This window comes from Canis lupus, chromosome X (assembly GCF_011100685.1).
Source record: "Canis lupus familiaris isolate Mischka breed German Shepherd chromosome X, alternate assembly UU_Cfam_GSD_1.0, whole genome shotgun sequence".
In the NCBI taxonomy this organism is placed as follows: domain Eukaryota; kingdom Metazoa; phylum Chordata; class Mammalia; order Carnivora; family Canidae; genus Canis; species Canis lupus.
This window is the reverse complement of record NC_049260.1, coordinates 46,851,241-46,879,009: the sequence shown is the minus strand read 5'-3', so window position 1 is coordinate 46,879,009 and position 27,769 is coordinate 46,851,241. Positions and strand designations below refer to the sequence as shown.

The 27,769-nt window shown below is 39.5% G+C and overlaps 1 protein-coding gene across 7 annotated transcripts in view; it reads left to right on the top strand.

Annotated features, from left to right (window-relative positions):
- PFKFB1 (6-phosphofructo-2-kinase/fructose-2,6-biphosphatase 1) overlaps positions 1 to 27,769 on the top strand; it is a 73,853-nt gene that overhangs the window by 19,450 nt on the left and 26,634 nt on the right. For 5 of the 7 annotated variants that reach the window (XM_038587529.1, XM_038587527.1, XM_038587528.1 and 2 more), the window contains 8 exons: positions 10,012 to 10,137; positions 13,584 to 13,677; positions 14,514 to 14,580; positions 15,851 to 15,925; positions 16,428 to 16,484; positions 18,876 to 18,997; positions 23,456 to 23,663; positions 26,419 to 26,565. In XM_038587529.1, the coding sequence (XP_038443457.1) occupies positions 10,044 to 10,137; positions 13,584 to 13,677; positions 14,514 to 14,580; positions 15,851 to 15,925; positions 16,428 to 16,484; positions 18,876 to 18,997; positions 23,456 to 23,663; positions 26,419 to 26,565 (864 nt within the window). In that variant the 5' untranslated portion in view covers positions 10,012 to 10,043. Of the gene's footprint in view, positions 1 to 10,011; positions 10,138 to 13,567; positions 13,678 to 14,513; positions 14,581 to 15,850; positions 15,926 to 16,427; positions 16,485 to 18,875; positions 18,998 to 23,455; positions 23,664 to 26,418; positions 26,566 to 27,769 lie in introns of those variants that run through there. The other 2 variants (XM_038587532.1, XM_038587531.1) reach the window with 2 other exon arrangements.

Sequence of the window (27,769 nt, the reverse complement as noted above, 5' to 3'; positions counted from 1 at the left end):
CGTATACATATACATACACATACCGCATCTTCTTTATTCATTCATCAGTCAATGGACTCTGGGGCTGCTTCCATAATTTGGCTATCATAAATAATGCTGCTACAAATGCAGGGGTGTATGTATCCATTTGAATTGGTGGGGGTTTTTTGTTTTTTGTTTTTTTTGTATTTTGGAAGTACTCAGTATGTGATTACCAGATAAAAGAATAGTTCTATTTTTAGCTTTTGAGTAACCTCCATTCTGGTTTCCACAGTGGCTGCACAAATTAGCATTCCCATCAACAGTGTATGAGTGTTCCCCTTTCTCCACATCCTCACCAACACCTGTTGTTTCCTCTGTTCTTTAAGAAAAAAAAAGATTTTATTTATTTATTCATGAGAGACACAGAAAGGGAGGCAGAGACACAGGCAGAGGGAGAAGCAGACTTCCTGCTGTGAGCCTGATGTGGAACTTGATCCCAGAATCCCGGGATCACAACCTGAGCTGAAGGCAGATGTTCAACCACTGATCCACGCAGGCACCCCATTTCCTCTGTTCTTAATTTTAATCAATCTGACAGGGGTGAGGTGATAACTCATTGCAGTTTTTATTTGCATCTCCCTAATGATGAGTGAGGTTGAGCATCTTTTTTTTATTTGCCTGTTGGCCATCTAGATGTCTTCTTTGAAGAAACATCTGGTCATGTCCTCTGCCCATTTTTTAATTGGATTATTTGGTATTCAGGTGTTGATTTGTATAAGTTATTTGTATATTTTGGATGCCAACCCTTTAATAGATATGTCATTTGCAAATATCTTCTCCCACTCAGTAGTTTGACTTTTAGTTTTGTTGATTGTTTCCTTCACTGTTGCAGAAGCTTTATAATTTTATGTAGTCCCAATAGTTGTTTATTTTTGCTTTTATTTTCCATGCCTCAAAAGACATATCATAGAAAAATATTGCTATGGCTGATGTCAGAAACCTCACTGCCGATGCACTCTTCTATGATTTTTATGGTTTCACGTCTCACATTTAGATCTCTAATCCATTTGCAATTTATCTTTGTGTGTGGTGCAAGTGGTACAATATCATTCTTTTGCATATAGCTGACCAGTTTCCCCAACACTGTTTGTTGAAGAGATGACTTTTTCCCACTGGATATCCTTTCCTGCTTTGTGAGAGTAATCGACCATATTTCTGGGTTTTCTATTCTGTTCCATTGATCTCTATTATTGTGCCACTACTATACTGTTTTGATGACCATAGCTTTGTAATATAACTTGATATACAGAATTATGATGCCTCCAGCTTTGTTTTCCTTTTTCCAAATTGCTTTGTCTATTTAGGGCCTTTTGTGATTCCATATAAATTTTAGGATTTTTTTTCTTCTAATCTGTGAAAAATGCTGTTCATATTTTGATAGGAATTGCAGTAAATGCATAGATTGCTTACGGTGATATGGAAATTTTAACAATATTTGTTCTCCCAATTGATGAGCATGGAATGTCTTTTTATTTCTTTGTGTCATCTTCAATATCTTTCATCAGTGTTTATAGTTTTCAGAGTATACTTCATTCACCTCTTTGATTAGGTTTATTCCTAGATATAAAATAATAATTATTGGTGCAGTTTTAAATGGGATTGTTTTCTCAAATTTCCTTTCTGCTGCTTCATTATTGGTGTATAGAAATGCAACAGATTTCTTCACATTAATTTTGTATATTGTGGGGATCCCTGGGTGGCTCAGCAGCTTAGTGCCTGCCTTCGGTGCAGGACATGATCCTGGAGTCCCAGGATCGAGTCCCACTTCAGGCTTCCTGCATGGAGCTTGCTTCCCCCTCTGCCTGTGTCTGTGCCTCCCTCTTTCTCTGTGTCTCTCATGAATAAATAAATAAAATCTTTTTAAAGTTTTGTATCCTGTGGGACTTTACTGAATTCATTTATCAGTTCTAGTGGTTTTTTGGTGGAGTTTTTTGGGTATTCTATATATAGTAACATATCATCAGCATATAGTGGAAGTTTTACTTTTTCCTTACCATTCTGGATACCTTTTACTTCTTTTTGTTGCCTAATTGCTGTGGCTCAGACTTCCAGTACTATGTTGAATAAAAGTGAGAGTGTACCTCCTCTTGCTCCTGAGTTTAGGGGAAAAGTTCTCAGTTTTCCCCCGTTCAGTATGATGTTTACTATGGGTTTTTCATACATGGTCTTTAATATGTTAAGATATATTCACTCTAAACCTACTTTGTTTAGAGCTTTCATCATGAATAGATGTTGTACTTTGTCAAATACTTTTTCTACATCTATTGAAATGATCATAAGATGTTTATCCTTTCTTATTGATGTGGTATATCATGTTGATTGATTTATGAATACTTATCCACTCTTGCATACTGGGAATAAATCCCACTTGATGGTGATGAATGACTTTTTAATGCATTGTTGGATTCAGTTTGCTAGTATTTAGTTAAGGATTTTTGCGCCGATGTTCATCAGAGATATTGGCCTGTAATTCTCTTTTTTTGTGGTATCTATATATAATTTTTTATCAGGCTGATTCAGGCCTCATAGAATGAATTTGAAAGTTTTCCTTCCTCTTCTATTTTTTGGAATAGTTTGAGAAGAATGGGTATTAATCCTTTAATGTTTGGTAGAATACACGTGTGAAACTGTCAGGTCCTGGACTTTTGTTTGTTGAGAGTTTTTTGATTACTAATTCAATATCATTGCTGGTAATTAGTCTATTCAAATTTTCTATTTGGTCCTTTTCAGTTTTGGAAGGTTATATATTTCTTATAATTTATCCATTTCTTCTAGGTTGTCCCATTTGTTGGCATATAATTTTACATAATATTCTCTTATGATTGTATTTCTTAAGCGTTGGTTGTTATTTATCCCCTACATTTGTAGTTTTCTTTGTGTCCCTTCCTATTGTTGCTTGATAAGTCTGGCTACAGGTTTATCAATTTTATTGATTTTTTTTAAGGAACCATTTCCTGGTTTCAAGGGTATGTTCTACCATTTATTTAGTTTCTATACCATTTATTTCTGCTCCAATCTTTATTATTCCCTTGTTTCTGTTGCTCTGGGGTTTTGTTGTTCTTTTTCTTTTTTAAGAATATTTTTGGGCATGCCTGGGTGGCTCAGCGGGTGAGTGTCATCCTTGGGCTCAGGGCATGATCCCAGGGTCTGGGGATCAAGTCCCACATCAGGTTCCCTGTGAAGAGCCTGCTGCTCCCTCTGCCTATGTCTCTGCCTCTCTCTGTCTGTCTCTCATGAATAAATAAATAAAATATTTCAAAAAAGAATATTTTAATCTTTTTAAAAACTCTGTTAATTAATCTCTACCCCCAACATGGGACTCAAATTCATGACCCTGAGATCAAGAGTCAAATGCTTTACTGACTGTGCCAGCTAGGTGCTCTTTGTTTTTCTTTTTCTACCTTGTTCTAACTTTAGGTGTAAGATCATTTGAGATTTTTCTTGCTTCTGGAGGTAGGTCTCTATTGCGATAAACTTCACTCTTAGAACTGCTTTAGCTGCATCCAAAATGTTTTGGACCATTTGTTTTCATTTTCAATTGTTTCCATGTACTTTTTTTATTTCTTGTTTTACCCATTCATGTTTAGTAGTATGTTATTTAACCTTCATGTATTTGTGGTCTTTATAAATTTTTTTCTTGTGATTGATTTCTGGTTTCATAATGTTGTGGTCAGAAAAGATACATGGTATGATTTTGTTTTTTTTTTTAATTTGTTGAGACTGGTTTTATGGCCTAATATGTGATCTATTCTGGATAATGTTTCATGTGCACTTGAAAAAAATGTGTGTTGTGTTTTAAGATGGAATGTTCTGAATATATCTGTTAAATCCATGTTGTATAATGTGTCATTCAAAACCTTTGTTTCCTCGTACATTTTCTGTTTAGATTATCTGTTCATTGATGTAAGCGGAATGTTAAGGTCCCCTATCTACTATTATTGCATTACTACCAATTAGTTTCTTTATATTTGTTTTAATCTGTTTTTTTGTATTTGAGTGCTCACATTTGGACGCATAAATATTTATAATTGTTATATCTTCTTGTTGGATTGTCTCCATTTAGCTACACAGTATCCTTCTTTGTCTCTTGTGACAGTCTTTGTTTTAAAATCTAGTTTATCTGATACAATTATTGCTCCTCTAGCTTTATTTTAACATCCATTTGTATGATATATGTTTCTCCATTCTCCTAGTTTCAATCTGCAGGTATCTCAGTCTAAAAAGCATCTCCTGTGGACTGCATCTAGATAGGTCTTGCTTTTTAATCCATTGTATTAACCTGTATTTTTATTGGGACATTTAGTCCATTTACATTCTAAGTAATTATTGATATATACATGTATTTAATGTCATTTTATTACTTGTTTTGTGGTTGTTTCTGTAGTTTTTCTCTGATCATTCTTTCTTTCATGATTTGCTGGTTTTCCTTAGTAATACATTTGGGTTTCTTTCTCTTCATTCTTTGTATACATATTAGTGTGTTTGGTTTATGGTTAGAGTTAAGTTTGTATAGAAAATCTCTTGTATATAACAGTCTATATTAAGTTGATGGTCATTTAAGTTTGAACTCATTCTTTATTCCTGTCCTTCTCATGTTTTAGGTATATGGTGCCATATTTTAAAACCTTTTATTTTCTGAGTTCCTTAACTGATTTTTTACTGAAGTGTTCATTTTTACTGCATTTGTGTTTCCTACCTTCATATACTCATTTATAATCCTTCCTTTCTACTCAAATTGTTCCTTTTAATATTTCTTGCAGGCTGGTTTAGTGATAATAAACTCCTTTAGTTTTTGTTTGTCTGAGAAACTTTATCTCTCCTTCTATTCTGGATGATAGCCTTGCTGGTTAGAGTAATTTAGCTGTATATTTTTCCCATTCAGCAATTTGAATATATCACTTCATTCCCTCTGTCTTACAAGGTTTCTGCTGAAAAGTCTACTTATAGCTTTATGGGATTTCCCTTGTATGTAATTGTCTTATTTTGACTTGCTGCCTGTAAGCATCACTATATTTTGTCATTTTAATTACCATATGTTTTGGTGTGAATATGCTTTACTGATTTTGTTGGAGCATCACTGTGCCTCCTGGATCTGGATATTTATTTCCTTCTTCAGATTAGGGATTTTTTAAGCTATTATTTTTTTTAATTTTTTATTGGTGTTCAATTTACTAACATACAGAATAACCCCCAGTGCCCGTCACCCATTCACTCCCACCCCCCGCCCTCCTCCCCTTCTACCACCCCTAGTTCGTTTCCCAGAGTTAGCAGTCTTTACGTTCTGTCTCCCTTTCTGATATTTCCCACACATTTCTTCTCCCTTCCCTTATATTCCCTTTCACTATTATTTATATTCCCCAAATGAATGAGAACATATAATGTTTGTCCTTCTCCGACTGACTTACTTCACTATTATTTTTTCAAGTAAATTTTCTGCCCATTTTTCTCTTTCTTCTTCTAGGATCCCTATAATATGAATGTTATTATGTTTGATGGAGTCTCTCAGTTCCCTAAGTCTATTCTCATTTTACATAATTATTTTTTTCTCTCTTTCGTTCAACCTGATTACTTTCTGTTACTCTGTCTTCTAGATCACTAATTTATTCTTCTGTTTTTTCCAGTCTGCTGTTCATTCTATCAAGTGTGTTTCTCATTTCCCTTATTGAACCCTTTATCTCTGTTATGTTATTCCTTATCTGTGTATTAAGGTTCTCACTAGTGACTTCCAGTGTTTTCTCAAGTCCAGTGTGTATTTTTATAATCATTACTTTAAATTCTCTGTCAGGCATGTCACTTATATCTCTTTTGCTTAGACTTCTGGTCATGACCTTCTCTGGTTCTTTCATTTGGAATAAATTTTTCTGTCTTTTGTCTAAGTCCTTATGCATGTTCCTATATGTTAGGAATGTCAGCTTCTTCTCTTGTTCTTGAGGATAATCACCTGATGAAGAAGAGTTCCTGTAATACCCTTTAATGTAGTGTCCCCTATTCCCCAGGGCCTAGTGCTTCAGAGCATGTCTCCAATTTGTGCCGCATGTGCTCTGCCATTGTGTCCTGACTGCTTTATCCTTCAGGCCAGTCATCTACAGAGGCTCTCTTTCCCTGTTGTGGGCAATATTTGGTACCTGGTCTGAGTGTGGCAAGTTTTAACTAGGTATGTTCTGGTCTGCTTATGCTTTTAACATTGCTGCCAAAACTGAGGCCCCACAAAACTCCTGGCTGGAGGGATGAAATGTGGGCGGGGATTTGGGCTGGTCTTCTAGGAGAAGAAGCCTGCCACAATGGAACCTAGGCAAGCATGACTGGGAAGGGAAGTTCCACCAGAGGCGGGGTGGGCTTGGCAAAAGCTAGTTGGGTAGCAAATGTAAGCGTTGGTTGGGTCCCACAAGTGGTCCCGTTCCTAAAGGGTTGGGAGGCGGGAATGGTGCCTGCCATTCATTTTGTTCCCAGATGGGTTTTTCCATGAATGCTACCACTCGAAGACACTGACAGGCTCCAAGAGGAGCAAATAATTTCCTCATTGTATTCCCCAGGCACTCTTCAGATTGCTATTTTCAAGTTGTATGTCCACAGGCTGTTTGCCCAGCTTTCTCTCTAAGAGCATCCTAATGCTCTCTGTGCTTTCCCTGAGCCAATGCTGCTGGCCTTTAAATCTCCAGACTTTTAACCCTAGTTGTTGCAAGAACTCACAAAATTCAGCCCCTTTCACTTTCCAAGCCAATTTCCATGGGGGTTTGTCTGCCTCTTGTGGGCTCCCCTGTGTGCCAGCCTGTCTCTTGCCTTTTTCTGCAACTGCAGTTCCTTTCCACCATGGTGGCCATAATCTGTTTCTCTCCCAAGATGTGTCTCCACATTTTTTTACCTTCTTGATATGGTCTCTTCTCTACCTTTAGTTGTGGAGTTTATTCTGCCAGTTTCCACGTTGATTTGGTGATTATTTAGGATGATATGATTGTTATCTAGTTGTATTTGTGGGACAAGCCAAGCCTAGAGTCTTCCTACTCCACCACCATCTTCCCAGACCTCTTTGTTTCTTATCTTTTTTTTTTTTTTTTGCTTTCTCTTATTTTATTTGAGCATTTTCTATGATCCCATTTTTTTAAAGCATGTGTTGGAGAAAGGGCAGTTGCAATTTATTATTATTTTTTATATTTTTAAAATTTTATTTATTCATTCATGAGAGACACAGGGAGAGAGAGAGAGGCAGAGGGAGAAGCAAGCTCCATGCAGGAAGCCCGATGTGGGACTCAATCCGGGGACTCCAGGATCACACCCTGGGCTGAAGGCAGGTGCTAAACCACTGAGCCACCCAGGGATCCCCTATGATCCCATTTTATTGCTTGTGTTTACTTATCATCTATATATCTGTGTGTGTGTGTGTGTGTGTTTACTTTTTTAGTGGTTCCCCTGGAGTTTACAATGTATTTTGAAAATAATTTGGGTTTACCTTCAAATAACACTATATTGCTTTATATATAGAACAAGTACCTTTATAACAAATATTCCTAGATTCTTCCTCTCTTTCCTTGTGTCTTTTTTGAGCTGCTTATTTCATTCTGATATATGCTATGAACACTCAATGCATTATTACTATTATTACTTTAGCCAGTCAGTTGTCTTTTAGAACAATTAATAATATGAAAAATAAAAGGTGTATTTTGCCTTAATTTATTCCTTTTCTAATGCTCTTCTTTAATGATGTAGATCCAATTTTCTGACCTATATCACATCTTTTCTGCTTAAATATTGTTCTTTAATATTTATTATATGAGAGGTCTGGTGTGATGAATTTCCTGTTTTTGTTTGTCTTAAATAAAAGTATTTATTTTTCCTTTATTTTTGAAAGATATTTCTGCTTACTTTAGAATTCTGGATTGGCAGGGTCTGTGGGTTTTGTTGTTTTTGTTACTGTTGTTGTTGTTAACTTTCAAAGCTTTAAATTTTTTATTTCACTATCTTTTAGCTTATGTGGCTTCTGACAAGAAGTCTAATATAATTCTCCTAGTTCTTCTGTAGGTAAGGTGTTCCTACTGCCCCTTTTCCCTGGCCTTCTTCAGTATTTTATTTTTGCCTGATTTTCTGCAGTTTAAATTTGATATGTCTAGGTGTGGTGTGGTTCATTTTTATATTTTATTTATCCTGATTGGTATTCTCTGAGATACCTGAATCTGTGGTTTATAATCAATAACTCAATTTTGAAAATTTTTGGCAATTCTCTCTTCAAGTATTTCTTCTTTCCCATCATCTCCTTCTTCTCCTCTGTTATTTTAATTACATATATATTGCATGTATATACATATATGTACATGATATTTATATATTACATATATATTACACTATTTGATACTTTCCCATATTTCTTGGATGTTTTATTCTGGGTTGTTTTGTTTTGTTTGTTTCTTTTTTTAATATTTTTTCTCTGCATTTCAGGGTGTGTAATTTCTTCTGACCTATCTTCAAGTTCATTGATTCCTTAGCTATGTTAAGTTCATTTATGAGAACATTGAAGACATCCTTAAGATCTATTACTGTGTTTTTTCTCTTGCATTTACATTTGATTCTTTCTTATACTTTCCATCCCCATACTGAAATTATCTATCTGATCTTACATGTTGTCTACCTTTTCCAATAAACTTTTTAACTTATCAATCTTAGCTATTATACATTCTCTGCCTGATAATTCCAACATGTGTATCATAACTGAGTCTGATCCTGATTATTTCTTTGTCTCTTCAGACTATTTTTTTTCTTGCCTTGATTCTTCCCTTTGTGTTACTCTCTGGAGGGAGACAATTATTTTTTGCATCCTTTGAAGATGCAGTCTTCTATTATTTTACTTACCTTTAGTAGGGAATAGGGGACCAATGCCATTTTATGTTAGTCTAATGAAGTCTCAGCCTTAGGCAGGCTTATCCTCAGTCTTGGAGGTGTGACCTGCCTCTTCTCTAACTATAATGGTGGGCTTAGTGCATATTCCTATGCCTCCTGGGCTATAGCATTTTTTCCCATTATTCTTCTCCAGCTGTGGTGAGTTTCTCCCAGTGTCCTCAGTTTCTGTTGCCCTTCCTTGTAGATTAAAGATTATTTTCTTTAGAGGAGATGGAGTAGATGGGTCTGGGCAGAATTTCAATAGTGTTGGCCATTCCTCTTTATCAGCTGCAGTTAATTTCCACCAGTGCTCCCAAACTACAGTTGCATTCCCTTTCTCTGTGAAGACTAAGGTTTTTGTTTCATAGAATACAAAGGGAGAAAGATCTGGGCACAATTTCAGCAATGGCTGCTCTTCTGTCTTCCTCTCCAAGCCAGAACTACAGGACATCTATCTCAGGATTCTTCTGTCTTCTCTGTCAACACCTGATGGAATTCTTAGAGGATGCAAAACCATCTATTTCTTCAGCCCCCAGGGGCTTCACATTCTCATACTAGCTCACAACCAATCTTTATCAATTTATTAAAAATTTTTTTAGCTGAGTCTTTTTATGAGTTTATATGTTATGCAGTAGTATCTATGAAAGATAAGGAAATACCTGGGCCCTGTTGCTCCCTGCAGATGCCTGCCTATCTCTACGGATTTGGGGTTAGCTGTTTACATTGTAATCTCAGTTTTCTGATGAATTCAGAAGTCAGTTAGAAAATGTCCAGGTTTGGCAGTCCCGGTGGCTCAGTGGTTTAGCTCCACCTTCAGCCCAGGGTGGAATCCTGGAGACCTAGGATCGAGTCCCATGTCAGGCCTCCTGCATGGAGCCTGCTTCTCCCTCTGCCTGTGTCTCTGCCTCTCTCTCTCTCTCTCTCTCTCTCTCTCTCTATGTCTCTCATGAATAAATAAATAAATAAAATCTTTTTTAAAAAAAGAAAATGTCCAGGTTTTTGTTATTGTTGTTGCTGTTACAATGGTAGGAAGGATGTTTTTCTAATTCTACACCTCTAATATGATACCAGAAGGTCATGGAAACCTGGGGATAAGCTTTTGAGATGTTGTTTATTTTCCAGCGTCAATACCCCAGTTTACCAATTCCCCCACAATGGTGATCATGGTGGGTTTACCAGCTCGAGGAAAGACCTACATCTCCACGAAGCTCACAAGATATCTCAACTGGATAGGAACACCAACTAAAGGTATGTTTCTGAAACCATTTGTTCTACAGCCCCTTACTGGCCACTAGCTGAAGAGTAAGGTAGCAGGCCTCAGAAAGGACATTCCCTCAGTACCAGGAATGCCTCAAAACATTATTACCAATCTTAGAATTACTACTACTAATACCAACGCCAGTACTACTACTACTACCACCACCACCACTGCACTCTTAAAAGTTTTACAATTTCTTGAGCACATACTCTGTGCCTAACTGTATTCTAGGTACTAGGTATAGGATAATTAACAGGACTAAATGTCTATTCTCAGGGACCTTCAGTTTTGCAAGATCTTAACACAACCATATGAGTAATATAGTATTTTTATTATCATTCTTATGTTTATTGCCATTATTATTATTACCATACCAATATTACTATTTTGATTAGCATTACCATTTACTCAAAACCTTAAGATCTTCTTTAAGCCTTAGGGTATATGGAGTCAAGCACATTGAAGCCACAGCCCAGGGGTTCCCACAGGGTCTTCGCTAAAGCTGGGCACCTTAGCTAACCTTGTCCTCTGGAGTCCAGAAGACATCTGCTCTCTCCAAGCCTCTCCTTAGGTTTCAGCTTGTTGTTGGCTTCCCCTCCCCAGGCAGAAGTGGTCCTGCCTTTTTCCACCTCCAGAGGGGCCTCCTTCCCTGCCTATCAACCTCCTCCTTCACTCCCTATTTCCAACTTTCCATTCTCTTCAGTGTGGTCTCTTTTCTGCTTACTATTGCTTATTCAGTAATTGCTCTTTCCTATTCTCCATTTGATTTCTCTATCCCCCTCACTCCGTATCCCCGTTCTGTTCCTATTTGATTCCTCTATTCCCCCTACGAGGACTGTACTTCCCTGAGTTCCCATATCCCTTCCTACAGCCCCCTCTGCCAACGCTAACTACAGAGTCTGTTGTTGTAGTGTGTATCAGTTCTCTCCCCAGGAGCTGTTCAGGGAGCAGGGGACCAGATCATGTTGCTTTCCCTCTCTCATGTATGATCAAATTAAGACATTTAGAGGCTCTAAACAGTAAGAGATAGGGTGCTCCCATATCTTATGCAACTCAGAATAAAAACAGTAAAGGTTAGAATGTCTACCAATGTTTTTATTTACCCTCAATGACTATATTGATGTTTTCAAAGAATATCAACTTATCTGAAAAATTTTTTGGACCATGTTCCTCCTTTACTGATGCACTAAACAAGTATTTAGATCTCTCTCTCTCTCTCTCTCTCTCTCTCGAAATGGGGCACTGCTCCCTAGTGCAGCAAACAGTTCTCCTTGGGCATTTATTTATTTATTCGATCTTTAATTATTCATTGAGCACATAGCTGTGCCAAAGGTCTTGTTGGATATTAGGCAAACTTCTCTATAGGACAGGATGTCTGTCCTCAAAGAATGAACATCTATTCTTAAGTTCTAAAATGCCCATGAAGAGGAAACTAGTATTATCATCATTCTACAATTGATTAAATTAGTGCCCAAGAGGTGAAGTCCCACTAAAGGCACATGGCCATTGAGTGAAAGAACCAGGAAATAAGCCCACATCTGGTTTATTCCAAAGCCTGATACCCACTGTACCAGGTCTGCTATTTGGCTCTACAGATGGGGAAAAAAAATAATCCCACGTTGGCCATGTACTCCACCTTTTCTCCATTCTCTTCCTCTTCTTTCTCTTGCCCATCCCAGCACCCTATCTATCTGCCCCCTTCCTTCCCTCTCTTCAAGTCTCCTCCTCTCTTTATCCCATTTCTTTTCCTTCATGCACTTTCTCTTATTCACTGATGAAGGATTTCCCAATGTTTTTTATGTGCTAAAACCCATGCTTGGCAATGAGGATGCAAAAATTAATGAATCACACCCTGTCCTTGAAGAGTTTTCTATCTGGCTGGGATGCATAAGAATGCCTCATGGTCACTTAAAGAATCCTAGAGCAGGGTAATGAGGGGGCTCCCAGAGGAAATCACCAACTGGAAGGCAGAGAAAGCTTCCAGGTAGGATATATTTGAGCTTGGTCCTGTGGGAGGAGTAGAACATTGGCAAAAGAGAAGAGAAAGTATCGTTCTTGTGGAGGACTACAGGCTCCACATAGTTTCTGTTGGATGTTAGAGAAATATGGGATTGTGGTGGATAGGTCTCTGCCCTAATGCACACGCTTTCCATCTGCTCCAATATAGTCCATTCCCACAGAGCACAAAGCCTCAGAGTCATGTTTCAAAAAGCACAAAGCTTACCATACCTCCACAGGTCCTCTTGGCCTGCAGGTTTAAGCCCAAGATTTTTAACCTGTTGTTCAAGGCCCTCCATGATCCACCCCTGCCAGTCTCTCAGGCTTCAGTCACAGTGAATGACTCATCACTCCCTAAACATGTTCTGCCTTTTGCCAATGTCATACCTTTGCTTATAGTATTCCTCTGCCTGGAATGTTTTTGTTCCCCACTCCCATCCCCCATGCCTGCCTATAAAAAGGCCTGCCTTCCTAAAAGGACTTGTTCAAATGCTACTGGAAACCATGTCAGATTACCCTAAGTATAATTAATCTGTCCTTCCCCTTATTCTTTTGAATGCGTCTGTCAGAGAACTCAAGAAACTCTGTCGGAACTCTGTTTACTGGTTTACTGTCTGTCCTACTTGCTAGATTGTAAGCTCCTTGGGTCCCCATCATACATATCTGGTCTATCTTTGAGGCTTCAGAACTCATGTCCTGCTTTACAGAGTGTACATCAGAATGTATTTATTGAATGAAATATTGTGTTAGCCTCTTATCCTCTTTCTCCTCCTTTCCTTACCTTCTCTCAGTTTTTCACTATTACTGATGAAAAAGTATGGCCTAGAGAGGGCAATAAATTTGGATTCTCTATCATTATACAGGAGAATGTAATAACATTGAGCTAGGTTTCAGGAGGCCCAGTCTAATTCTGTTACCTGCTAACTCACTGACCGTTAGTAATTGATTTTACTCACTGGATTTTTTCCCTTATCTTTCCAATAGAATAGGGCATTAAGAGGGTTGGAATTTATAATGAAATAGAATAGTAAAATGTCCACTAGCTTTGGAGCCAAACAGACCTGGTTTTGAATCCCAGCTTCCCACTTATTAACTATGAAAGTTACTTCTTATCTCTGAACTTAGGTGGGCACTTGACGGGATGAGCACTGGATGTTATTCTATATGTTGGCAAATTGAACACCAATAAAAAATAAATTTATAAAAAAAGAGTGGCATCTAGAAAAAAAATTTCTTAATTTATAAAATGGGATTGTAATTTCTATGTTGCAGGGTTGTTGTAAGGAATAAGTGAGTTAGTAGCCACAATTTGAAGCTTTATAAGCATATTATATAGGCACAAATTATACCTCCTTCTACCTCTGAAATCTCTCCCAGCAATTAAATATTTTTCTACTAGAATCTTTCCAACCTCTTCACCAGGTCTCCCTGCTTTCAGTGTTTAATTTAGGCCAGTACCGACGGGAAGCAGTGAGCTACAAGAACTACGAATTCTTTCTCCCAGACAATATGGAGGCCCTACTTATCAGGAAGTAAGTGCCTACTATTTTATAGAACTGTGCTGCCCATTGTTGAAGGAGGGCTTTGTTAAGATAATGGGGGCATGGGGCAGAGTTACTTGGGTTAACAAGGAGATCTTCTAGACTCTCAAAGGCTGATTGGGAAAGCCTTTCCTCTAGCCTACCCAAAACCCATGACCATCCCCTACTTAAGAACTTAGGAACTAATGGTCTCAGTCTCTTACTCCTTACAAGAGAAAGTGGAAAATTCTCAGCCTAGCATTTAAGAGTCTCAATAGCTTGGCTCATTTCAGTATCTCCAGTCCCATCTATTCAATCTCAAGGTCTCTCTCCTCTATGACACTGACCATTTCCACAACAGATCCTATATCTCATTTATTGATCCATGCCCTTATAAAAGAACCTAGCAAAGAATAATCACTAAATAGATTTTTACCAAATGCATGAATATATTGCCACCATTATACCTGTGCTTGTACTGGTACCCATTCCAGGAATGCCCTCTATTTCACAGACCATATACTCAAACTCTAACTGGGTTTAAGGATCAGTTCCACTTGAGCTCTATCACCCCAAAGATTGGAGTTTTTAATATTATGGCTCTGTCATTAGTCTACTTTTCCTGGGTATGCCACTTTATGCCTGGCCCACAAAGCCACTTTCAACTATGTGACCTCTCTGTGCTTGTCACAGTGTCTGGAATATAGGATACCCTATGTATATGTTTCATAGATTAATAATTTAATGTGAGATATCTGAGAGATGGTGCAAAAGACAATGGAGAAAAATAGAGAGGAACTCATCTTGGGGATAGGGATTGTCTCCATTTCTTTCTCTGTATTTTTTAGGCAGTGTGCCCTGGCAGCCCTGAAGGATGTCCATGACTATCTCAGCCATGAGGAAGGTCATGTTGCGGTAAAGAAATTTGCATTTTCCCTCAAGTTTCTGCTGGAATTAAGGACCCCTCAAATGTATTGAACATTTACTATGTTCCACACATTATTATAAGTATTTTACACATAGTAATTTAATTCCACCCTCTCCCATGAGACAAGCATGTTGTTGTTAATACTCCATTTTATAGTAAAAAAAAAAAATGGCACAGAGAGAGTAAATAATTCCTCAAGGTGGCACAGCATGTATGCAGCAAGGCCAAAACTAGAATTCAGTTTATATAGCTCCAAAATCTACACTCCTGGGATGCCTGGGTGGCTCAGCAGTTGAGCATCTGCCTTTGGCCCAGGGCTTGATCCCGGGGTCCTGAGATCAAGTCCCACATTGGGCTCTCTACATGGAGCCTATTTCTCCCTCTGCCTGTGTCTCTGCATCTCTCTGTGTCTCTCATGAATAAATTAATAAAATATTTTTTAAAAAAATTTTTTACATTCCTAACCACTATGCTTTACCACTCCACCCCCAAGAATTAAGACTACAACACAGTTTAAGACTACAGTACAGGGGCGCCTGGGTGGCTCAGTGGTTGAGCATCTGTCTTTGGCTTAGGTCATGATCCTGGGGTTCTGAGATCAAGTCCTGAATTGGGCTCCCTGCAGGGAGCCTTATTCACCCTCTGCCTCTCTCTGTGTGTCTCTTATGAATAAATAAATATAAAATATTTTTTAAAAAAGACTATAGTACAAATATTTTTGAGTTCTAGAGATTTACCCAAAAATCTAGTCAATTTAATATTATAAACCCTTGGGGTAGGATTTGTGAATTCTAAAAGGAGAAGAGATCTTTAAATAGTCCCACCTAAGGTGCTGAGGATAGGGAGTTGTTACCTGTTCTTAAAGAGTTCCAAAGTGATAGAGAAGGAAGAAGCCTCAACTAGGAGTTGAGAAAATCCATTGTAGCTCTGCTCTGTCAGCAACTCTTGGTGGCCTTGGTTAAAGCAAATCTTTCCTCAAAGCCTTGGCTATTTTATCTATAAAATGATGCTAATAAAATTTTATAGGTTTCCTCTTGTTTATGCCTACAGTCTGCTACATTTCTGGACTGACAGCAAGGGCTCAATAAATGCTTGAGATATTGGCATAAATCAGTATCAGATCCTTCCTATCCTTCAAAACTCAGTCAAGTTCTATCTCACCCTGGAAGCCTTCCACTTAGCACAAGGATAATCAAGGAGTAGGTGTTCTCTCAAAAACCACATTCAGAGTAACCCAATGTCATCATTGGCCTATAGGTTTTTGATGCCACCAACACTACCAGAGAACGACGGTCACTAATTCTGCAGTTTGCTAAAGAACATGGTTACAAGGTATAGTAACACTCCCACTCTTATCTAGAGCCTACTTATCTAGTACAAATCCTAAAGAAAGGTAAACCAAAGGACTTCAATCTGCCAAATCAGCTACAAATCAGCCTAAGTCAGGCTTTAATTTGTTATATGGCTTTCTAGATCACAGTTAGAAGCAGCAAAACAGAACAGGAAAGAAGAGGTGCCATATTAGTAATGGAAGATAATTGCTGACAGGCTGACACTGTGGGAGGTGGAAGTGAGGATGGAGGGAAGAGAACCACTACAAAAAGCATATATAAGAACTAAAACCCAATTAAAAACATAAAAGAATAACTTAAGGCCATTCAGTTTAGAGTCAATATGCCTCATAAAACTCAAAATCCTAAAAGTAACACTGTATGAAATGTTGTCAGAGATGCCCCCTGGGGATAACTCACAGCCACTGTGAATAAGTGAAGCTATGGTTGGCACTACCAAACATAATTCCTTGCTGAAAATTTCTCTTCTTTTTCTCTTATAGGTCTTTTTCATTGAGTCTATCTGTAATGACCCTGGCATCATTGCAGAAAACATCAGGGTAAGGAGCACTTTACCCTTTCCTCCTTACTTTTCCTCAGGTTTGGATAATGCCTAAAAAGACTTCTATGAGGTTAAAGGTGGTATTCTTCTCCCTTAGGAAGTATTTCCTGACCATCCTGTCCTATAATAATCCTATGAAATGTAAAGTAGCCAAATATAGAGTCCTTAATATGCAGTGGGCACCAAGCATCTCTTACTGATTTGTTTACAATAAACCTGTATGTTAGGTATCATTTCATTGTTGGAGAGAGAGAGCAGAGATTCCAAAAAAAGAGTTTTCAAGGATTCATACAACCAGAAAGAAGTAGTACTGAGACTAGACCTCAGGCTTGTATCAGAAATATAACTGCTCTTATATTCTAGGCATGTGGTCTAGAACTGGATCACCCACCACATTTTATTGTTCCTTATTTCATGAAATTATTGGAGCTCAGGGACAGAAGAAATCTTATAGGTTATCTCCCTTAAGCCTCCATCAAATACTTGAAATCTCAGCTAAATGTTTGTCTATTTTTTTTCATACCTCCGGTGACAAGAGACTCATTGCTTTTATCAAATGCAGTTCAATCAAGCTGAAATCTACCTTCCTGAAATTTTCACTGATTTGTCCTGTTTTTTCCTCTTGAGACATAGAACATGTCCAATCCCTCTCTTCTTCATCGCCCCTTCTATCCAGCCATTTACTGATTCAACACAAATTTAATCTATATGACTAAACTGGTCTATTCTGTGTATTAGAGACATAGGGAAAAATCCTGCCCTTGAGATCACAGTCAAGTGAGAGATACTGACAAGTTTATAGACATAACTATGAGTCAGTGCTGAGATGAAGAAATAAAAGAGGCTGTGGGAAAACACTGTTGAGTACCTATCCTTACATGGGAGGGATAGATGTGTATCAGGGAAGGCTTCTCAATGAAAGCAATAGCTGACCTGAACCTTGAAGAATACATAGGAACTTGGCAGGCAAAGAATTGGATATAAAGGAATAGTATATACTAATTATGGCATCTCCAGGGAACTATAAGTAGTTTAAGTTAGCTAGAGCAGTGTGTGGAAGAATAGGAGAACAATAAGATATGAGATGAAGAAATAATCTTGGAGTCAATTATGACAAATGGGTCACCTAATAAAATAGTTCACACTTTGCCCTAAAATATATTAGGAAATGATTAAGAGTTTTAAGCAGGGGAATGCCATGGTCAGATGTTCATGTTAAAAATATCTTTCTGGCTGCTAGTATGAGGAATACATTGGAAGTAACAAGACTGTAGACAAGAGTAAATTAGTCACAAAGCTAAAGTAAGCATCCATGAAAGAGAGAATGGAAATAAATGGGAGGAATATTTAGAAGATAGAGTGGAAAGGATCTGGTGTCTGCTGAGAGGTAAGGGATGATGACACATCTAGGATGACTTCTCTATTCTTTTTAGACTCAGGTAACTGAGTGGATGATAGTGCCATTCATGAGATGGCAAATGTGGATGGAGAAGATAGGCATTGGGGGATTAGGAGCCATCAACCTTTTAGAAATTTAAAGCCAACATGCCATATTCTCTCATTAAACACTCAATACATGTAAGCCATTATGACCCCTGGCCAAGATCTCCTATTCTTCTTCAACCATTTCTCACATCACAATTTTACTTTTACTATTTTTTACCTTTTTTATTTAAATTAAATTAATTAACATATAGTGTATTATTAGTTTCAGAGGTAGTTTAGTGACTCATCAGTTGCATACAACACCACTGGGTGGTGAGCACTGGCTCATTATATCAAGTGCCCTACTTAATGCCCATCACCCAGTTACCCTATCCCCCATCTACCTCCCCTCCAGCAACCCTCAGTTTGTTTCCTATTATTAATAGTCTTTTATGGTTTATCTCCCTCTCTGATTTCATCTTATTTTACTTTTCCTTCCCTTCCCCTATGATCCTCTGTTTTGTTTCTTAAATTCCTCATATGAGTGAAATCATGATAATTGTCTTTCTCTGATTGACTTGTTTTGCTTAGTATAATACGCTTTAGTTCCATCCACATGGTTGCAAATGGCAAGATTTCATTTTTTTGATGGCTGAGCAATATTCCATATGTGAATACCACATGTTCTTTTAATTGTTCTTCTTAGAAACTGTGTGCTTTAGAAGTGAGTACAATATTATAACAGACCTTGTTTAATCACATAGAAATAAGGAATAAGCAGTCACACAATCCAAATTATCTTCAATTGACTGACTTTGTAAACTTGGCAAGACCCTTTGTCTAAGCCTCAATTTCCTAATCTTCATGATGAGGGATGTTGTACTCAATGATCTCTAAGAGCACTTCCAAAGATCACTGTTAGAGTCTCTGTCTCTTACAGTTTCCCTCTTCTCCCTTTTCCTAGCAAGTAAAACTTGGCAGCCCTGATTACATAGACTGTGACCGGGAAAAGGTTCTGGAAGACTTTCTAAAGAGAATTGAGTGCTATGAGGTCAACTACCAACCCTTGGATGATGAACTGGATAGGTAAGAACGCAGAACCTTAAAATCCAAGACAGGATCTTTAACCCTATTTTGATGTCCTTTAGGACCTGGGAAAATGCCCCCCCCTCTCTGGGCCTCAACTTCTCTATCTGTAAAATCATGGAGCTAGATTTGATTATTTGTCTTCTAGGACTCTCCAAACTCCAAAATTATCTGAGGTAGTCCTTGAGATGTAAAATGTCTATGAGATGGTTAAGGTGGTGCCTTCCTGAGCAATATGGACAGCTAAGGACCCTGATTTCTAGGAACAAATGCTTCCCACCTGTGGTTGTTGCTATTATTTTTTTCAAAAGCATTCCTTACACATGGATGACACTTCAGCTTCCAAACATGTTCACGTTCTTTGTTTCTACTGAATCCCTTCAGCACCCCTATAAAGGAAGCCAAAATAGATCTTATGCTTATAATTTTTCAAGAAGAGAAAATTGAGTCTTAGCTTAAACCATTTGCCAAGTTCCCAATACAAATCAGGGGGTAGAACTAGGATTTTAATCATATTTTGTCTCTTACTCATGTCTCTTTTCACAAAATCCATGTTCCTCTTCAATCAATAGATATTTGGCCTCTTTGAGCTGTGGTGTATGTAGGGATATCAATAATAGCAAGAGGTGGTTTCTATCCGCAGGTAGCTTCCATCGTGCCTTGACATATGGAAAAACACATGAAAAATATTAAACTCTCATTCATATTGCCAGCTAAAAATTAGAAACATGTTAGCTGGTAGTGCAGAGAATATGTGAATTTTATTTTTTTTTTATTTTTTATTTTTTTTTTATTTTTTTTTTTATAATGATATTTTTTTATTGGTGTTCAATTTACTAACATACAGAATAACACCCAATGCCCATCACCCATTCACTCCCACCCCCCGCCCTCCTCCCCTTCTACCACCCCTAGTTCGTTTCCCAGAGTTAGCAGTCTTTACGTTCTGTCTCCCTTTCTGATATTTCCCACACATTTCTTCTCCCTTCCCTTATTTTCCCTTTCACTATTATTTATATTCCCCAAATGAATGAGAACATATAATGTTTGTCCTTCTCCGACTGACTTACTTCACTCAGCATAATACCCTCCAGTTCCATCCACGTTGAAGCAAATGGTGGGTATTTGTCATTTCTAATAGCTGAGTAATATTCCATTGTATACATAAACCACATCTTCTTTATCCATTCATCTTTCGCTAGCAGCAATGGCCACTATAGCCAAACTGTGGAAGGAGCCTCGGTGTCCAACGAAATATGTGAATTTTAGACAGTATATTCCCATAATCCTGAAAATGGGTTGTGATGAGAAGAGACTGTGGTCACTCAGACCCTTTGGGCCCCAAGTGAGAAGTATAAGGAAACCTCAAATTGTCATTAAAAAAATGTAAAGAGCATCCTTCTGTCCAACTGAAGTCCTAAGAGGCAAGTATTGCTACTGCATTGCTCCTTAGATGGAGAAACTGAGATACAGAACAGAGCAAGGGCTTACCTGAGGCCACATAATGAGTCAGTAAAATATTTATTCAAACTGTTATCTCATCCTTCCAGCCTGGTTATCCCCCTCCCACGTGCCTAAATCATAAAGAAGTGTCACATGTGGCTTAGATACTTAAGGAGCAGGACCTTTATGTACAATTGTAAAGATTGTTCATTGTGCAAGGACAACCAGGTCAAGGGCACACTTGTTTTTCTCACCGAGACATGTGTGCTGGAATGGAGATGTTTCTGCCCTCAGGAAAGTATAACTTTTTCATATTTCCACAAAACCACCATATAGGCTAGCAGCTTATAGTGAAAGAAGCTTGAAGAAGGGGAGCTAAAGTGGAAAAATGACATTGAGAAAGCCCCTAGCCTTCAGCCTAGACTTCTACAGGTGCTCAGTTAGTGTTTGAGACTGAATATGACATATTCTGAGGGTTGGCTTAATTTAATCATTTTACATCAACAGACATTTACAGTCTATGTATCAGGGCTCAGCCAAAGCTGTGCCCTAGGAATCCAAAGAGGGAAGGGCTGTTCCTGCTGTGATAGAATGCCCACTTGGTCAGAGAAGACAATGAATGTGCAGTTGATCAGAATTGTGGAAATGTTAAACCAAGGGGGCTAAAGGAACACAAAAGAGAAAACTTACCCCAGATGGGAAAAAGAGATCTGGAAGACCAGGTTCACCAAGTCCAGGTAGACTAGATATGTATTTGGGATACCAGAAAGGTTTAGGCTACCAAAAATAAAAATAAAACAATCTGGAAAGCTTTTGCTATTTTAACTTCAAAACCAGCATCAATGTGGTCAAAATGAAAAAAAATTCATAGGACCTCTTCATATTGTAATATAGCTTATAACTTTTGTTTTATATTACACATGGTAAGAGGTGGGCACTAGCTAATATAATATTTTTGGTGGGAAGCACCTATAAATGACTCCACATGATCCAAGGCTCAAAGAAGACTTCCTAGAGAGATTGAATGTGCTGGTTCTTGAGGAATGGATGCATAGCAACTCAGCTTTGGAAAGCAGGCAAGGAATATCTTTTCAAGGAAATAGAACAGCATTTTGGAATGGTGTAGTTAAATCTGAATAAGAGTACAGGAGTTTAGAGAATATTCTAGCAAAAGAACGAAGGCTAGATTGAAACAGAGAAATTGTGGGCATAGGTGTGGGTGCGGGACCATGAAGTGAGGCCAAGCAAGGCCAGTGTGTGAAGGCACCTAGAATGTCCGACTAACTGAGGAATTCAGAAGTTCTCTTAGAGCTATCCAGGACCTAGCATCAAGAACAGACAGTCATTAGGCAACAAGCCTACATCAGATATTTTCTACCCCTTGGTTCTGAGAGTTCTGGATAAGATAGTTGGAGAGATTGACCTTACACAAATCATTTCCTTTCTCTGTGTTTTATTTTCCTCTTCTATAAAACAAAGCTAATAATCCCTTATTCCTAGGATGATTATGAGGATTTATGTATTTTGAAGTCCTCACTCCTTGACAGATATACATACGCAAAAAAGTGCTCAGCAAGTGTCCTGTGGGAACCATTGACACAGATGACAGGGATGGGCATGATTAAGTATGGTACAGATAAAGTGGGCAGGGGCCTGGGGTGACTGGGTGATGGGCACTGAGGGGGGCACTTGGTGGGATGAGCACTGGGTGTTATGCTATATGTTGGCAAATTGAACTCCAATAAAAAATAAATAAATAAATAAATAATAAATAAATAAATAAATAAATAAAAATAAAACTTCAGAGATAAAAAAGGCTTCTCTAGGAAGATCAGAAGAGAGGCTTTCTGAGGCCAAACCCATCAGCCACTGACTTACATGACTTGGGTTAGTATAGCTATTTCTATTTACTTTGTTTTGCTACTGTGCACCCAGGGTTGCTGTCTGTCACCCCATTGTTGCAGCCTTCCCTACCTCTTCCCAGGGATTTCCTTGAACTCCCTTATAGTCCAACAACTAAAAGATTCATGCTTGGCACAGCAGGGGCCTCATAAGATCATTATTCTAATCTTTTGACTAGTCAGTGCTGCCCATTCCCAGCTCCTCTTCAGACAGGTTATTGAATAGTTTGATTATCACCCTGTGTTTAGTTATTAGTTCATGACTAAAGCACAGAATTAAGAGAGATAAAAGGGGGGCTTGAAACAAGGACCACAAGATTTCCATGTTGTGTACCACTTCTGTATTCCCATATCCCAATACTTGGCACACATTCACAAAGAGTGAATGACTGTTTATGGAAGGGGTGTTTAGCATTGGCCATGTGTTTCCATGTTCTTGACTGGCCTAAGAGTTCCCAAAGGGCAGATGCTGAGTCCCCACCTCAAGCACAAGGCTTAAAACAGAAGAGGGTGTGTTTGTTAACTGCATTACAGGGAAAAAAACCAACACTTTTCCCGTTCTGAGTGAGGAGAGAGACATACACACACAGACACAAGTGCATACAGACCCAATCTGGTAGCTGCCTATAGACTGTCAAATACAATATATCATAGCAGAGACTTAAAGAATAGAGGTACAGAGCTCAGCTTGAGATTTAAAAGCATGAGTAGGCAATTCAGGAGCTGCCAGTAGGATGTGGAAGGCAGCCAGGGACATGGGATTACAGCTTTTCTCTGAGTTTTTCAGGAGTGTGAACCACAAAGAAGAGAGCCCAGATGACTGGAGTGTAAAAAGTAGATGTGAAAAGATAGCCTGGATCAAACTGAAACTGAAGAAAGGAGACAGGGGGATATGGTAGCAGGCAGTGAGCTCTTCGGGGTGGACAGGAGCGAAGTCTCTAGAACAGGTACCCAGAATAGGGCAAGGCATGGCATTTTGTTAGAGGAAAGATGGGTGAAGGGTGCACTGTACAAGAGACTTGAAGGCAGGGTATGTGGTTGGGGCTTTGTCTTGGGATCAGCCTCTCCACCATCATCCCCTGAGCTGCCCTTGCTCCTGCTTGGGCCGGCCCAGCCACCTATCCTACATCAAGATCTTCGATGTGGGCACACGCTACATGGTGAACCGAGTACAGGACCACATCCAGAGCCGCACAGTCTACTATCTCATGAACATCCACGTCACACCCCGCTCCATCTACCTATGCCGGCATGGTGAGAGTGAACTCAACCTCAGAGGCCGCATCGGAGGTGACTCTGGCCTCTCAGCTCGAGGCAAGCAGGTAGGAAGGATCCCCCACACCCCCAGGCATTGGATTAACTGGCCCAGGTGGGCTGTGGGTGGGTGGTACAGCCACTGCCTGGGTCCTGATGATGGGAGAATTCAGTGACAGGGTAAAAGTAGGTTCTGGTCACACTCGCTCTTCCACCCAATCAGCCGCTCAGCCTTAACCCATCCTTGAATGGTTCCCATGCACTAATAGCATCTGCAGCTTGGTCTTGGCACTTCAGGCCTGCCCAGATCTGGCTGCTCTCCTACCCCCACTATAGTGAGCACCCTTCACCCCTGCATGACTGGTCCTCTCTTCTCTCACACAACTCTGTGCATTTGCTTGTGCAGTTTCTTCCACCTAGGCTGCCTTCCTCTGTCAGCTGGTGAGCATCATCACATGCCCTGAAAGCTACTCTGATGTACCCCATCCTTGAATCTATTTTCTCCCTTACTCAGGGCTGATGCCACAGTCCCTCACCCCTCCTTCAGGTCATCCCACTGTCAGCACTTGTCCCCACAAGTTACTGCCCTTTTCCTGCCCTCTCTTCCTGACTCCCTTCCAGGGCCCAGCTCCTGTTCCATGGTTTGGTCCAAGAAGCTCTCCCCTGACCTTTTCTGCCCTCCCAGGCAAGTCACCATGCCCTAGGCTCCAACACTCTCAGTTCTGGCCCATCTCTGACTCTGTGGCATGAGTCTCTTCTCTCCAGCCAAGCATATAGTAACTTATACATTATGAGTATAAATTAAAGACACACATTTTCCCTAGTGTTTGGCTCTGTTTCTGAGCTTGTTAATACAGGTAGTGTTCTTGCTGGAACAATGGCTTGGGCAGAACAAATGGAAAGTGAGGTTCATGAGGGAGGGAGCACTCTCTTTTATTGGGCACCTGTGCACAGTCACAGCACCATCTGCTTCTACGTGTGTGGCCTCATTCAATCTTCACAACAGTTCTGTGGGGTGGGCATTATCATTAGTAATTTATGAAACCTGAAGAAGCTGAGGCCCAGAGATGAGAAAAAACAGCCCAGGTCATGCAGCCAGTAAAAAAAAGAGAGCCAGAATTGAAAACCAAGCTTTCCTGCCTACCCCTCAGCATCCCCCTCTGCAGAGGTAGTGGTGTCCCTAGGCAAGGCACTGCGCTGGAAGGCCCGGTCCTCGTGGCTCCATTTCTGTTACCTTCAGACTGACAGACTCCCCTTGGGGTGAACCAGACCTTTGACTCCCACCTGTTTTACTCCTCAGAGAAGAATAGAAGGTACTGGTGGCATCAGCTTTTGCCCCATGGCACTACCTGCAGCCAGGGATCTCTTGCTTGGGCCCAGCTATGGCCCTACCCACACAGCTCAATGCCCAGTTTGGACACATGCCAACTCCACAACGCATACTACCCTTGCACACAAATGTGTGCATATACATGTAAATGCCTGGGACCAACATTTATGCTTATGGGCTCAGTGTACCATGCAGTTTACAAAGCATTTTCCCATCAACTATCACCCATAATCACAGAGGCTGTCACCTACTGTGTGTCAGGGAGCACTCTGAATGCTTCTTGTCCACTATCAAATGTGATGCTCACAAGAAAAGGCTGAATTAATGCTGTTCACATCTTACAGGCAGAAGATATGAGGCCAGAGAGAAACAGGGATGTGTCCCAGAGCACAGGGACCATGTGAGGAAGCTGGGAAAGTTTAACTCCAATTGCCTATTTCCCAGTCAAGGGCTCCTTCCACCAGAGCACATGGACTACTGAATCATAATCCATAATTAGAATAGATATATACAATGCTTATATTTGTATATATGCATATGTTCATATAAACACATCTATGTATTTGTGTCAATGTTCCTCACATACCATCTGTGGCTAATAACATGACTCTTTGCCAAAGAAGAACAAATGACTTGCTCATTTGGGCTCTGAAAGCTCTTCATGTTTCCTCTCAGTGCTGTCATTGTTTCCCTTACTGCACTGGCTGTGTCTTGAGAACAGGACACCCTGGTACCCAGCACATGACCACACACTCAGTATGTTTGAATGCCCTTAGAAGCTGGGTACCAAAGACCCCCACTCAAGCAATGAGAATCCCCAAGGGCAAAAAGAAATGTCTCCCAAATCCCACACCCTCTACTTCTAGACCATATTCTGAGTACCCAGAACCCAGAATCCCTTTCCCTTCTGCCCTGGCATCTGCTTTCCATGACTGTGTGGGCCTATCCAAGAGTCTGTCAACCTGAGAGCAGGCCACATTACAGTGATGTTTACCCTTAGGCAAAGGAGTGGCCAAGGGGTCGCTGTTTGTGGATCATGGGAATCAGTGGAAATAGGGTGTGGACAGAACTTGGTCATGTGACTGGGTTATCTATAAACATGTACTCAAGGCACCTATAAGTGCAGGATGGAGGCAGAAATGGGAAGAGAAGGGAGGTCAACTGGGTAGAATGCCTCCATTTGTACTCCCAGGCTCCACAAATGCCAGAGGTGGGCAATTTAAATGAATAACTAAGGGGTTTAATAAGCAAGCATCAATGAACACACACACACACACACACACACACACACACATATACACACATAAACACACGTATCCTTTTCTATTCCCCTGATCCTTGTCATGTCCTTGTTTATAAACTGGGAACATTTAAACTCTATTCTTTCTTGTTCATCACGATTTCACCATTTGTGGCAGATCTCACAGCTACTCTATCTTCTTTCATCTCTCTCTTTCTCCTGTCTTCTCATCACCTGCAACCCCACCACCCAGTATGCCTATGCCCTGGCTAACTTCATTCAGTCCCAGGGCATCAACTCCCTGAAGGTGTGGACCAGCCACATGAAGAGGACTATCCAAACAGCGGAGGCCCTCGGTGTTCCCTATGAGCAGTGGAAGGCCCTAAATGAAATTGATGCGGTGAGATGGAGGGGGATGGATTTTTTTGGTGATTGATGGGACTTGACTCTGGGGTTATCCTCTGGATTGCCTCTGCTTTGGTGCCTATGAAGAACCAAATTAATTCAATAAATATTTCTCAACAACCAGCCATGTACCATATACTGTTCTGTGTTTTGGGGATCCAGTGAAGGCCAGAACAGACATGTTCCCTGTCCTCATGGAGCCCAAAGGCAGGCCATAAATAAGACTGCATCTCCTATGACAAAAGGTTGTAAGAAGAGAAGCATAAGGGAGATGAGGTTGGAAAGGAAGGCAGTTCATGGAGTTTTATAATTCATGTTGAGGTGTTTAGATGCTGCCCTAAAAGTGGGAAGCCAATGATGTAGTCTAAGTCAAGGAGAAGTGGCCTGAATGTGTCTCACATTCTTAAAAAGAAAATAATACCATATTATTTCACTCATATGTAGAATGTAATAAAAAAAAAACAAATGAACAAAGGAAAAAGAAGAGATAAACAAAAGACAGACTCTTAAATAAACAAACTGGTGGTTGCCAGAGGGGAGGTAGGCAGGGGATGAGTGAAATAGACACAGTTTATTAAGAGTACACTTATCTTGATGAGCCCTAAGAAATGTATAGAATTATTAAATCACTATATCATACACCTGAAACTAATATGGTGCTGTATGTTAACTATACTTGATATAAATAAGTAAATAAAATAATTAATTAATTAATTAATTAAAAAATGGAAGATCATTCTGGTCATGCATGGAAACTATGTGGGAAGAAGGCCAGGATGAGCATGCAGATCAGTATGGGGACGGCTGCATTAGTCCAGGCAAGAGGTAACGATGGACCAGAGTAGTGGCATTGGAGATGGAATGAAGAAGAAATACTGTCCGACCCTCATGACAGGGCAATCTCACTTCAGAGTCAAGTATTCCCATGTGCTCTTTGCAAAAGCATTTTTTCCTCCACATTGTCTCACTTGAACTATAGGTATACTGACATCAGGTTGCAGTCCACAGGTTATGATTGTTAGACCTAAAAGTAAAAGCCTTATCACAAGTATAAATAACTTGCATGTAGGTAGGTTAACTTGCTTGCCTGTAGATATACTTCTATAAATACAGAGAAATATGTGTATTTCTACATACATACACATGTACTCAGCTATAGATGTACAGAGATACATATATATAGAAAAGGAATATACAGT